At 34.4% G+C, this 15,188-nt stretch overlaps 1 protein-coding gene across 1 annotated transcript in view; it reads right to left on the bottom strand.

Moving 5' to 3' along the window:
- Positions 1 to 846: 846 nt before the first annotated feature.
- Positions 847 to 15,188, bottom strand: part of Elovl7 (ELOVL fatty acid elongase 7) — a 34,779-nt gene continuing 20,437 nt past the window's right edge. Inside the window, exons 2-9 of the mRNA XM_089700711.1 lie at positions 13,485 to 13,630; positions 11,994 to 12,101; positions 11,209 to 11,289; positions 10,268 to 10,324; positions 6,122 to 6,227; positions 3,264 to 3,400; positions 2,392 to 2,547; positions 847 to 2,264 (exon numbers count right to left, since the gene is read on the bottom strand). Of these exons, the coding sequence (XP_089556837.1) occupies positions 2,118 to 2,264; positions 2,392 to 2,547; positions 3,264 to 3,400; positions 6,122 to 6,227; positions 10,268 to 10,324; positions 11,209 to 11,289; positions 11,994 to 12,101; positions 13,485 to 13,625 (933 nt within the window). The 5' untranslated portion in view covers positions 13,626 to 13,630 and the 3' untranslated portion in view covers positions 847 to 2,117. The remainder of the gene's footprint in view (positions 2,265 to 2,391; positions 2,548 to 3,263; positions 3,401 to 6,121; positions 6,228 to 10,267; positions 10,325 to 11,208; positions 11,290 to 11,993; positions 12,102 to 13,484; positions 13,631 to 15,188) is intronic.

The following is a 15,188-nucleotide window of genomic DNA, read 5'->3' as shown; positions in this document are numbered from 1 at the left end:
AGTAGGCATCCGCCCAGAAAGGATTTCCCGAAATTCTTGCGGGAACGGGGAAAAACGGGGGTGCATGTACAAAGTCGTGGGCGGAAGCTAGTTGTCTATAAAGTTGAGCAAAAAGCGGGTGCGGTACAATGGCTATAATTTAACTTTCAATTAAGTACCTACAATAAACGTCTTATGCAGACATAAAGAAGTATAAGATAGAATGAATTGTAAAAATGGAGGACTTTTGATGAAAGCCTTCTCTACCAAATCTCCATTTTTACGCAATAGAAACTTCTCTTACTACAATATATTACAATTCAAACTAACAAACCAATTTCTATTTGTAACAAATTGCTGTATATACCATGAAAATATGATATAAAAATGATAAATTGCAGAAGTGTTTCTTCAAAAATATGCCAAAAGTCCAAGTAACAATATGTCAATACACAAAAACCTAGGTATTCCATAATTTGTTTGGGCCCGGCGACGGGCTGCCGCTGATGGGGTCACGGATGAATTCTACACATACCCGTGGCCCCGTCGTTGATGCGGCTTGACGGAACACAGTGGGGTTTTGGTCGGTAGGAATCCGACATAACCCACGGCCTTCTTCCCCGGAGGCCGTGGGTATCTATGCAAGATTTCCCCACTAAAAAAAAAAGGTATTCCATAATTACGAATAATTTCTTTGCTAATCCTGTATACAAGGAGCTTTCTGATGATGCTGTTGACATATGTAGAGTGTAGGTATACTTCTAAGGGATAGTATACTTCTAGTGTGATAGTTATAGTCTGTAGGATCGGGAAAGCGGTACTGGGGGCAGGGCTTATAGCAAAATAAAAATCCCAAATTCATATCAAATTTACTTTAATACCTAAGTATCACAAAATTGTACATTCAGTTATATATTTTGTCATATTATAAAAAAAAATATGCCTCTAACAAACATGTCATTGACAAAACCTATAACTAGTTGTATGTATTATAAATTATTCGTAATGATTAAGTTGAAATGTCTATTTTCACCAATAATAACTAATGTGTTAAATGTTTATACAGACAACTAAATAATAGTAACAATAAGAGGGTATTTATTGAGCACCTATACTAAATACATTTAAAGTCCAAAGTTGAAAACAAGCAAAGAAACCTAAAACAACTTAATTTAACATCTTTGAAAGTATACAATGCAATATGTATTGAATACCTTCTTCATAATTTACCCACACATAAATTTTGACATTTCAAACTTAACTCACACTCAACCGACGCTAAAATACTAAAACTATATCTAGGGGCAATAAACCACCATTTATTTAAAATATTTACATAACTGCGTTCCTACCACTAAATAAAATGCAATTGTTATCTACTTTAGTAGAAGAAATTATTGCGATATATTCAATTCTTGAATATATAGAATGAAGTCGTTTGACCTAAAGATATGGGTTAATCAATATAAAAAAAAAACATCACCACAAGTGTTAGATCAAATGCTAAGAGTAATACACAGGGAAATTATACTTGTAATAGCTTTTGTGGTGTTAACAATATAATATAAGTAAAAATAATCGTTTCATATCATTTTCCTTATTGGCATATAAATTTTTATAACTACGAACCAGCGAAGTTTGCAGTATTCATTATGTAGGTATTATCAGTATTCATTATATGAATTTAACGAATAAAAAATGAAGGCGGAAAACTGCGTAGAAAAGTCCATAAGTATATTTACATGAATCGTTAAAATATAAGATTTATGCTTTTATGGAATGTACATAAAATCTTTTATTAACATTAATTAACAATTGCTATTACGACGGATTGTAAATTATCGTAATAGTAAAAAAGTCCACAAAAACTATTTCACATATAAAATTTAGCTCTTTTACTTATAACATCCTTATTTTTGCAGTGTTATTATGATTATGATTCTGACACCAAAAAAAGTAGGTAGGTCACACACGTTTACCTAAAGTTAAATAATCTATAATCCTATCACTTTGTAACTAATTGAGCTTTTCTCAATCGAGAAAATTTGTACATTCTCTATGCGCGCAGCGCGATGACAGAGTATGTTTGAGAGATTTGAATAATTTGATTGGCACGTGCTGAATAAATATTATAAATCTCATTGAGACGCGACCGCGCCCGCGACCCGCTGCCGCACGTCGCCCAGCGCAGACCCGTTGCTGAAACCATTGAGCAATGGCAACATTCTATCTTTTGTCTCTGACTTTGAAGATTCCACCAACAACTTCTGCGCCGCCTTTTCTTTCTATAAACAAAATAAACATCGAATTAATTCGTCATTTTGAAAGCGCCGATTAAAAAAAGATTGCAATATTCACGCTCGATTATACTTTTTATGCGAGTTACGTAAACGGTATTAAAAAGGCGTTTACCTTGGCTTTTTTGATGTAAGCTTGTTTGTAGAAATCAGAGAAGAGGTAGTAAAATAGAACGGCGTGCATGCCGATCCACCAGACGAAGGCGCGAGGGTAGTCGCAGTCGATGAACAGCAGTTGGAACGCGTGGAAGAACACGAGGACGAATTGCACCTGGACAATGTTCATTATTAAATATCTTGCTTTTGACTTTCAAAACTCATGATTAAAATTCGTATCTCTCATTGTACTTCTAAAATTTTAAACTTTTCTTATTAGGTACTATGTAATTCTGTAGGTTCTCAGTACCTATTGGTCAATTTGTCGACTGGATAAATTTAAACTTCGACTTATCGGTATAAGTCGAAGTTTAAATTTAACGCAACGTCTATTTAACGTTTATTATTTTATTTTAATTAAACAATGGCACATCAATGTTATCAAACTTTAATAAATTTATCTAAACACGTAATATTTAAATATAATAAATTAAACATTATATTAATCACTTATTGTTTTTTTTATCATATTTAGTATTCTCCTAATTATGAATACTAACTGAACATAAAAGGAGCATTAATAAAATATTTATTTACCGGTTATTTATTTAAAATAGCAAAAAAACGTCAATAAAGGATATTAAAATCAAGGTTGCTTGTTATGGTGATCTTTAACACGCGATCCCAACATAGTATGCAATTGAAAAATATTTTAACAGACTGACCATTTACCACACTACATCACTTCAATTCTTTATAGGTATCAAACATGTACAATGTACATAATGTTCGTTGCTCGTATAATGTGCACTTACGCCCTAAATATTCGTCATAACACGTCATCAAAACTACCATACATCAGTATACATACGTAAAATATCAAACAATTACCATTTGCAGAGCTGTAAGGTATCTCTTCCACCAGAGATACTTCTGGATCTTAGGGCCGAGGGCCGCCAGTAGATAATACGAGTACATTACAATATGTACGAACGTGTTGAGCATTCCGAAGAATGTCGAGTGACCACCTGTAAATAAAACATATAACGATCAATTATTTATCCGACCATTTAAAGCTTAAATATCTAGAGAGTTAAGTCATTTCGTATTATTATATGAAACAGGATTTAGATGAAGAACTTTCGAGATGTAGAATTATTACGTGAAAATATTGACTTGAGCTACTAGAAGTGAATAGAATGATTGCATGAAAAAAGTGTAGGTACGGCAGAGGCGTGGAGATTAAATCCTTAAATCCTATATTATCTTTATAATAAATATATTTAATAATTAATATTTACAAATATTTAATAAAATTATATTTGGATAGTTATTAAATAGAGAGAAAGCAGCATGAATTTGAATGAACCATTTTAAAAGTAGATAATATCAAAAATACCTTATGTATTTTAAGATGAAGTATTTTCTAAATTTTATTTACTTCATCATAATAAATAGATTCAAAACGTTTTTATGTGTCTGTAAAATGAAGATTATCATTCCGCAATATATCTTTATAACAACACAAAAAGTTTCAAAACAAGAGACTTTATTTAAAACCTGCGAATACAAACTGGAAACTGCATATTTAAAATCAATTTTAATAAATAAACATATTGTGTCTGTTATATTTGTTTGCACGATTTATTCCAACAGACGTACGATAACAAACGCTGAGAATTATACAATTTGTATTATGTATTAAGTAATCAATGTTAAAAATAAATATTTGTTTATAAACACAAGTCCACCTATTGTTTTACATAACCATTGCATGTCTTTTATATCATCTTATAAATAAAATTTTCATTTCGCGGTCTTTGTCTAGTTAAACTCCTTCGAAACGACTTGACCGATTCTCATGAAATTTTATGTACCTACATATCGGGTAGGTCTCAGATTCGGATAATCTCTATTTTTCATACCATAATAGGGCCTTTCATTTTCAATTCCATTTCATAAGTGATATATAAGGCAGAACAATGATTGCTGGGACAGCTAGTATTTCTATAAAAAATATTTCATTAACACAATCAGAGTAGATAACGCTCGGCTCGTATAATTAGTAGGTGTGTACAAATGTTTCAAGAACGAATTAAATTACAATTCCATATCGTACCTACTTCCTAAATTACAGACCTCAGCCGCTTGATTTATGTAATTTTTGCAGTTTACGTCTAATTGTGGTATTTTCCACAACGACATGTTGTAAAAAATGCTATTATAATACATATCATGGACAATGCGAAATGGACTCGTTCTGGCCGCTTATTACACTCTACCAATCTTCACAGGAAAATCCAAAGTGATGTCAGCTACTTTTTATTTCAATGTGAGATAGTACCTAAATGACATCAATTTTATTTTTAAAAGTAACGATCATTAATTTAGTGACAAATTCTTAAATTCACTGAATTCTTGATTGAATTAGTTATAAATTTTATACAGACAATAGGTCGTCAAACAAGAAAATACTCAATTCTCGTGATCGGCACAAACTGAATACCAGTTCTGACATCAGCGGTGTTTATACGTTTATTAAATCCGAATCGATTGTATCTTAAGCCAGATGGAAGCCTCTAGAAAATGCTTGACGTGAAAAGATCGTGCAAAGTCACACATGGTGTTCAAATAAGAGTTATAGCGTCTGATTAGTAAACATAAACCATTGCGCAAATATGTATTTTACAGATCATGCGCGTCATTATACGTTATTTTATATTTTTCTTCAATTGCAACATAAAAAATATTGTCTCCGGTATCAATATCAAGGTTTGGGAACATTACGCACGCGTTTTTATGATTATCGCATATTTTTGAAAAAATTACGTCAACAAAATAATAATACTGGTACAGGTTCAATAGCATTTAAAGCTGTCCGCCTTGAGCTTTGTTTATCATTTTATAAATGCATTTTGAAAAGAAAACGAAAAATACTTGTCTACTGCATACTGTATCAATGCAAAACTGGATTACATTTTATTTAAAAATACATTGATAAAACATTTAAATAGATATTTAATAAACAGCCGCATTCTTTATATCATAATATTATAACGTTGTGCGAATGAAGGTTACGTATGTCTGTATATCTATCTCCGCTTATCGTTCTTTGTTACTTCGTGACTAATATACTAATGTCCACATTTTCCCTAAAAAGTCTAGAAAAATCTATTTATAAAACACAACTCCTAATTCGACCACAGCAAATTACAAGGGTCAAGGGCAAATATTAACTATTATAATACACGCGCAGCAGTATTCATAAATTGATTGAGAAAGATAATCAATGACTATCGACATTTAATCTTGAGGTGATGAGACACAATTTTCAAATGAAGGAATGTCGGTTTTTTACCAACAGCTGCTTAAATTAAATATACAAATTTATGTACAAGTGTATGATAAGTGTTGGTTATGGGTGTCAAGGCAGCCAAAATATGATTCTGTCACGCTGCATTACTGTTAGATTGTATAAAAAACAAAGCCTGTATTGAGGTATTTGGATATCGTTCATACTTGAAACTTACACAATTAAATATTCTTGATATCTTTTTAATATTCGAAAACAGAAAGTAAACTTTACTCGTTTGTGTGGTTTATTTGTATAGTCAATTGCTTTTGTTTTTATTTTTTAAATTACACTTCCTTGTAAGCACCGCCGTGTACATTAAGCCTCATTTTTTAAATTAACAAGTATGTAAGCATTAACTTACGTAATGTAGAGAAAAATATATTTAAAATCTTACCGGGTGTGAACTTGACTCCGAACCACACTGACATTGGCATGATACCATGATGGATGACGTGCAGCTTCGACACGTGATCAAACTTCTTCCTTAAAACGAAGAAGAACTGAAAAAAGAGATAATTATCAAAGCGTGAATTTTGTGCACAAAAAGTAAATTAATTAAATAAAAACGATATGGCAAAAAGCGTAACGTCAAAAAAAAACATGTAGGAATCATTAATAATCATAGTGTAATTTATACTTGTGTAATTTGTTAATTTTTTGTGTTGGTCCAATAAAAAAGATATCTTAATACGCTATAAGTAAAACAATATTTTGTCATAACATGACAAAAAGTCATCTTTCTCTCGGAAATCAATCGTGTTGTCATAATTCAATAATGTTCAACTATAACATAAACATTATAGGCATTTTTCTCAAAGTTCATTACTCCATATATTACGTTTAAAAGACCCGTTAATACCAATTTGCATTATGTGTAAAAACTATCGTCAATAAAGAATTTGGTTTGCATAAATACCTACACAAGGTAAATAAAGTATTATGATTCATCTCTTCATAATATATGTTATTGAAATGCTAATGAATTATGATTTCATTATCATAATGTAATAATCTTTTGAAATGTTTACCTAATTTTGAAAATGTGTCATACAAAATATCTGAATATAAAGACAATTTATAGAATAAGGCCGTGTGGTGCCGGCCTAGAATAGCACTACCCCATCTCTACCCGTGGGTGTCGTAAAAGGCGACTAAGGGTTAACTACATGCAAACGGGCAGCAGCGTTATGCATGATCTCCCCCACCATCAACTGCGCTCGCCAACCCGCCTGCCAAGCGTGGCGAGTATTGGCATTCTTTCCCCCCAAATAGATACACAAAAAAAATACACATGAATAGTGCAACAACAACCAGGCCCCTAGTACCCGGCAGCTCCGCTATTCCTGGCTACGGTAGCGGCCATGGTAACGGCGGGGCGGGGGGTGCTAAGAATCACCGGAAGCGATCCGGCTACCACTCCCGACGACCCTTGGCCCTGGTAACATACAACGCACGCACGTTGAGGACGGACGAAAAGATTGTTGAGCTGGAAGAAGAATTGAGTAAGTTACGCTGGGATGTCATAGGGTTATCAGAAGTCCGAAGACAGGGGGAGGACACGATAACGTTGACATCCGGTAATTTATTCTTCTACCGGGAGGGCGACCAACAGTCCCAAGGTGGAATAGGGTTTATCGTTCGCAGACCCCTCATTAACAACATCATATCCATCGAAAGTGTGTCGAGCAGGGTAGCGTACCTGATCCTCAAAATATCTGATAGATATTCTTTAAAGGTTATTCAGGTCTACGCTCCGACCTCGGCACACTCAGATGAAGATGTGGAGGTAATGTATGAGGACATCAGTAAAGCCATACACACCTCGAAAACACATTTCAATGTTGTGATGGGGGATTTCAACGCGAAACTGGGCAAAAGAGGCGATGATGAGTTGAGAGTGGGGCAATTTGGATTTGGGCAGCGCAACCCGAGGGGCCAGAGGCTCGCTGAGTTTCTGGAGAAAGAAGGACTCTTCATGATGAATTCCTTTTTCCAGAAATCTCCGCATAGGAAGTGGACCTGGATAAGCCCCGACGGTAAAACGAGGAATGAGATTGACTTTATCATGACTACAAAGAGACATATATTCAATGATGTTTCTGTGATCAACAGGGTCAAAACCGGCAGCGATCACCGTATGGTAAGAGGCACATTGAATATAGATGTGAAACTCGAAAGGTCTCGCTTGATTAAGTCAACTCTTCGACCGTTCCGCACCCAAATTCAGAACCCCGAAAGCTTTCAACTCGAGCTCCAAAATCGCTTCGCTTGCCTAGGCGATGACGTATCTGTGGACGATATGAACAACAGGCTTATTGAAACGATTCGTACGGTAGGGTTGCATCACTGCAAGATTCCCCGTAAGAATCGAACACAAAAACTTTCCGACCATACCCTCAAGCTCCTGGCAGAGCGACGCTCTTTGCTACTGAATACTTCCGATGAAGCGAAGTCATATAGGCAGCTCAATAGGCGAATTACAAAGTCCTTGCGACACGATATCCGCTCCTTCAATACGAAAAACATTGAAGAAGCGATACAGCGAAATAAAGGCTCAAAAGTGTTTGCAAGAGATGGATCTATTGGGCAAAGCCGGTTGACTAAGCTGAAGACGGATAGTGGCAAAATTGTGTCGTCTCAACCGGAGCTACTAGGCGAGGTCGAGAAGTTTTATGGACACCTTTACACCTCCATTGCTAAGCCTGTTGCGAGTCCGGCGAAAGATCCTAGAGCCCGACTAACCCGACATTACACCGAAGATATCCCGGACATCAGCCTGTACGAGATTAGGATGGCTCTCAAACAGCTTAAAAACAACAAGGCGTCGGGTGAGGATGGAATCACATCTGAGCTTCTGAGAGCGGGTGGCAAACCAATCCTCAGAGTGCTACAGAGGTTATTCAATTCCACCTTACTCGAGGGCACTGCGCCAAAAGCATGGAGCAGCAGTTTGGTTGTCCTCTTCTTCAAAAAGGGAGACAAAACCCTGTTGAAGAACTACAGGCCAATATCACTGCTGAGCCATGTCTATAAGCTGTTCTCGAGAGTCATCACGAATCGTCTCGAACGCAGGCTTGATGACTTCCAGCCTCCCGAACAAGCCGGTTTCCGAAGAGGCTTTAGCACCATGGACCACATACATACGCTGCGGCAGATTATACAGAAGACGGAGGAGTATAATCTGCCATTATGCTTGGCGTTTGTGGACTATGAAAAAGCCTTTGATTCGATCGAGACTTGGGCCGTATTGAGGTCTCTTCAGCGTTGCCGCATTGACTATCGGTATATCGAAATGTTGAGAAGTCTGTATGAAAACGCCACTATGTCAGTCCGGGTTCAGGAGCATTGCACAAAGGCAATTCCTCTGCAGCGCGGGGTCCGACAAGGAGATGTTATTTCTCCGAAACTGTTTACCGCTGCTTTGGAAGATGTCTTTAAGCTCCTGGACTGGCAAGGACTTGGCATCAATGTTAATGGCGAGTACATCACTCACCTTCGATTTGCCGACGATATCGTAGTCATGGCAGAATCCCTGGAAGACCTCAATACAATGCTCGGTGGCCTCTACAGAGTTTCACAACAAGTGGGCCTTAGCATGAACATGGACAAGACGAAAATCATGTCAAATGTCCATGTTGTGCCCACTCCGGTTTCAGTTGGAAACTCTATTCTCGAAGTTGTTGACGAATACGTTTACCTGGGACAAACCGTCCAATTAGGTAAGTCCAATTTCGGGAAAGAGGTCAATCGTCGAATCCGACTCGGCTGGGCAGCGTTCGGGAAACTACGCAACATCTTTTCGTCCAAAATCCCTCAGTGCCTGAAGACGAAAGTCTTCGAGCAGTGTGTGTTACCGGTGTTGACTTATGGATCTGAGACGTGGTCGCTAACCGCGGGCATGGTGCAAAAGCTTCGCGTCGCTCAACGAGCTATGGAACGGGCTATGCTCGGGGTTTCTTTGCGTGATCGAATCAGAAATGAGGAGATCCGCAAAAGAACTAAAGTCACTGACATAGCCCACCGTATTAGTAAGTTGAAGTGGCGCTGGGCTGGGCATATAGCCCGCAGAACCGATGGCCGTTGGGGCAAAAAGGTTCTTGAGTGGCGACCACGTACAGGACGTCGCAGTGTGGGACGGCCTACAACGCGATGGACAGACGACCTGATCAAAGTGGCGGGGAGCCGCTGGATTCAGGCCGCTGGTGATCGGTCGTTTTGGAAATCTTTGGGGGAGGCCTATGTCCTGCAGTGGACGTCCTGAAAGGCTGGAAATGATGATGATGAAATGATAGAATAAGTAAAATCATATATTTAGTTACGCGTTGATTTAAAAATCCCACTAGGTTTATTCAAAACTTTGCTAATATGTACAAAACATTTTGTAGTAATTTCGAGAATATCAGTGTGTGGAGAGACCATATTTTTAATTGTTAGATCAATAGCGCGTAAAATTACCGAAAAGAATTAAATTCACCTCAAGTTTTTTGGGTTAAATCACTAGCAACAATCATAAAATTATTATTGCAATAAAATAACATACCGTGTCGAAAAATTCCGTAAACTTCGAGAAGTAATACCACCAACAGCCGTGTACAGTCTGTAAAAAATAAAATTGCTTCAAATATGTATAATTCAGTTTAATCAGATTTACATTTTTTCTGCGACGTATTCCGCCACGTTTTTTATAATTATAAAGCAAAAAAAAAACAAAAAGATCTTAAATGCTACCTACCTGAGTTTACAATTATTAAATGTTAAAAAAATATATTTTTACTTAATCCTTTAATTTGGCAAATTAAAGCAGCTGCAAGGAGCTTTTATTCATTAATGTATAATAAATTAATATTTTACATTTATATAAGAAAAGGTTCAGTGAAAACCACAACCGTGAACGAAAAATTAATATTTGTAAATGTAAAATTTGACACCTCCATTTAATAGCTAACTCTAACTCTTCTAATTTAAAGTGTCCACTATTGTCCGACATTTTCACGTGGGTGGAAAACGGAAAAACCTCTTGCAAATGATAATTTTGAAGGTAAGCAGGTACATATTATATATGAATGAATATTATTGCAATTTATATTCAAATAGAAGATAACATTGCAGAAACAATGTTACTCTAGAACATTGACATTAATAAGTAATTTCTATTCATAAATTTAATAGTATTCTAACTTTAATTGAATTAGTGGAGATACAGCAAAAATCTGTTTTAGGTTTTAATTTGGTGCTTCGCCATCTATATTAGAAATTTATGTAAATATATAATTTATATAAATTCAATTCAATAATTTAAAAATCAAATATCAAAATCTGTGTTTGTCGTACGTCATCAAGCGTTAATAGCTAGTCTGATTTACATAAAGATATCTAAAATGTTTGTAATTATTCAAATATATCCGTGTAAACATAATACGGAAGGAAAAACTGTTAATCATAATGTCCTAAAAAGAGAAAAACTAATAATTTCCGACATACCCGCATAGCTTGGGGACTCCTCGAATAATCCACAGGTTGACATCTAAAACTATGTGTTGTGAACCATCCACTGATGATACTCTGAAACAGAAACATATCGTAAACTATTACGGATGGCATACGTGTAACAATAATATATGCGACTATTTTCTTTCATACGAGGTAAACATGCTAAACAGGGAATAATGAATAGTAATGCGCTTGTCACATGCGCCATATAAGAACTAATCTGATTCATAGGGATATGTTTATACCTATGTATAACATAGGTATGTATAAGGAACACTTAAACTCAAACTCAAAAATTTATTTATTCAATTAGACTTCTTCTAGAAGCACTTTTGAAACGTCATTAGGTACATATTTTTAACATTTACCACCATACAAGTAAGCAATACTTCGACATGGAAGGGAAAATTTCTTTAATCATAATCGAGTAAGGATAATTGTTGGAATAACATTAATTTTCCCTAGAAATCTGGTTTCAGTGACACTCAAAAAAGATTTAATGTGATGAAATTGTAGAAATCACATTTTATTGTATTGATATTTTACACAATACTGTTAAATGATGAAAAACATAAATCAATACGTTAGTTAAAAATTAAAATACATTAACACGATAACCAAAATAATTATAGAATGTGTCGTAAGTCGTAACACACGTTACAATAAAGTACGTTAAAATAAAGTAAGTACTGATACTTAATTTTAAGAAAACATGTGATAGTATATATTTGGACATAATAAATAATAATAATATGACTATTACAATAAATTATTACCTCATAGAAGAGCCACGCACTAAATATAACCTGGAACAAATTGTACCATAAAAGTACATTTTTCAGTTCGTATGGTTTCCTATTTTCCATAAACTTTGGTCCTGCAACCTGAAATAAAGAACATATGTTATAGAGTATATATTTAATTATTATTGTAAAAGAAAACTTTTCGAATCTTTTACACCTAGAGAAAAAGTTCAACGGGCGCGAAGCGAAAAAATATAAAGGTGTTTTATCAAAATAAAAATACATATTATCTTATTTCCCTATCTAGTACTATACTTCTTATGAATAATACCGTCTACGCAGTATTATAATAAGTATAATAAGGCTTTCGATGATATTACTCCCATGTGTTAGTTTTTACGTCAATAGACTACTTTTTTATATAAAAAACTACGTGATGAATTAAAAACGTGTAAAATCAGTGTAAGGTACATTCAAATATAAAACGCGCTACAATTTCTTTAAAAAGTAAAGAAAGAATAAAGAAAAGCCGTACCACACACAGACACACAACAAAAATATAAGAATATTCAACTATAGAAAAAAATAATAAACGAGAGAGTGTTCATTCAAATACAAGTAACTTGGGTTATTACGAGTTTTTGGAATTATAATTTAAAAAAATGTATCTAAAGATCCTGATATTTTTAAAGGGGTTACTGAACTTTATATGGCAAAGAGTATTTTATTAAAGGCAAAATCTTTTTTTGTGAAAAAAAATCTCTGAGAGTCCTTGAAAACTATGTGTGTATTGGTATAAGTATATTAAATCATTTAACGTCAGTATTGGACTGCCATTATTGTTACCAGTTTTATCGCTTGCGTCGAATTAAATAATAAAAGTTATATTATTACGTAATATACAACCAGAATTATTTAATAAGGAACTTTAATATTACTTCCATATAAGGTACGCAAACAATTAATACGTATGGCCTATGGGCCAATAATTGATCCATTCATTAGGTAGAAATTGATAAATGAATTAAGTACATTCCACCAAAATGTTATCTTATATAATACCTATCTTCCCGATTACTTGGAATAAGATTCAATCAAAATTGTATTACCGCTCGTAAAAAAATATATCTATACACTATACAGCTTACCAAGATCACAATGAATTTTTATAAGTAACCTCCATAATAATTACAATCAATTATTTAAATTATTGGAATCATGAGACTATTTATTTTAAATGGAAAAATAAAATATCGCATAAGGATAAATAGTTTACATAATAAATAGACAATCAAATGAATCATATACAGTGTGTGTATCTACTATCTTTTATATTGTACTAGTTTTCCCGCCCGCTTTGTCTAAAACCTAACAATTATATAGTAAAACTTCTTCTTGAATCTCTATCTATTTAAAAAAACGCATCAAAATCCGTTGCCTATAGTTTGAAAGATTTAAGCATACAAAGGGACATAGCGAAAGCAACTTTATTTTATACTATGTAGTGATTATAGCAGTACTTACTTTGACTATGAAAACATATGTGAGACAGATGCATAATGTGGGGAAAGGCGAAGACATTAGGAACCAATCTTTCACTCTCTGGTCGCTTTTATTGTCCATGAGGTCATGGTAACTATCAACTATCCTGTCGATAATGTCCATGTTTGCTGTAACAAAAAAAACATTGCTTACTAGAGCTCTTCGTTGTTATATCGTCATAGGTATAAAATAATATTTGCGTTTGTAGAGTAACAAAAAACATTTGCGTTTGTATTTGGATGTTGAACCCAAAATGTAGCACGCAGATCTCAAGGATAATAACGTAAAAGTCTTTATCATGATGGCATCCATTTCAATGACCAGAAAAAGTACAAAGATATTTTAAAAAATGTATTTTTGCTTCAAGAAATCACATCAATCGCAAGAGATACCTGTCACCTTAAAAATACCGAGCTACTGTCTTAAGTAAGTATGAACCTTAAAAAAATGTGTTTCTGAGGCTAGTAAGACTAGGTATTTGACTCAATCATAATATTATTGTACATTAATTTGATGAGGTATGATTTCTGATGACAGTAAAGTAGTTATTTATTAATATACCTTAACGAAATAAATAAATAAATCATTTATTTGCACCATTAGATATATCTTACAAAAATTTAATGACCCAGGCTCCTAATATAGTTGTAAACTGTTTTTCAGGAGCCTGTGTTCACACTAATTTATATTACACTGTTACAATGGCGTATGTACACGAATTTATTCAGCTTTAGACATAAATTATTATAATATTATTTGTTACATTTCAACATTTGTTCATTATACATTATTATTAATTAATTACCTATTTAATAATTATGCATGCATTAAAAAAATAAAAAATAAAAATAGTTTATAATCCACTCGGTTAACCCTAGTGTGTGGACGTAAAACATGATAATTATGGTGTGTAGGTGTGAGAGTGTTGTATGAGAGTGTAGTGTTGGAGTGTAGTGTGTGAATGACTTTATTAGAGAAAAGAACTGTCCTAGTTAATAGAGTAAACGTTCAGTATTTAAATAATCAAAAGTAGAGAGCCAGTTTTTAATTTTAGATTTTATTTGGTAATTTGTACACCTAGTTACATTCTGGTAATTATTAAGGGCATTGTACATTTTAGGAGCCAAATGTTTATACTGTCTGTTAGCAAATTTACTCTTAGCCATCGGTACAGGGACGACTATTCTCCTGTTGAATTTCTTGACGCTGTTAAATGAGCATTGTCGATGGAAACGTCTAATACATTTATAAATAAACAATTTCCTAGCACTAAGTACCATAGTCCTCTCATACAAGAGGGCGGTTGGGTAGCGAAACGATTCTTTGATGGCTACTTTCAGCAAGGCCCTCTGAGCTCGTTCAATTTCTATGAAATGGCTTTTTGCAGCTCCACCCCAGGCAGTTAAACAGTAGAATAATAGAGATTCACCTAAGGCCTTATAAATCTGCAAAATTAGGTTGAAGTTAGCAAAAGTCCTCAATGTCTTAAAAATAAACAGCAACCGCCGGATTCTCATTGACACGTGCGCTATTTGGAGCTTCCAATTGAGCTTGTCATCGAGAATTATTCCTAAATACTTAATCTGCGTAGCCCTGCTTATGGATGGACACATGCATTGCGATTGGAAACTATGAGAACTACGATTGCAGGGAAACACATGTAATTTGAGCGACTTATTTACTGGT

The sequence above is a fragment of the Colias philodice genome, chromosome 11, assembly GCF_061535455.1.
Source record: "Colias philodice isolate Cphi_HAF_F1 chromosome 11, ilColPhil1 Martin Lab GWU primary, whole genome shotgun sequence".
Lineage (NCBI taxonomy): Eukaryota > Metazoa > Arthropoda > Insecta > Lepidoptera > Pieridae > Colias > Colias philodice.
This window is presented reverse-complemented; position numbering and strand designations above follow the sequence as displayed.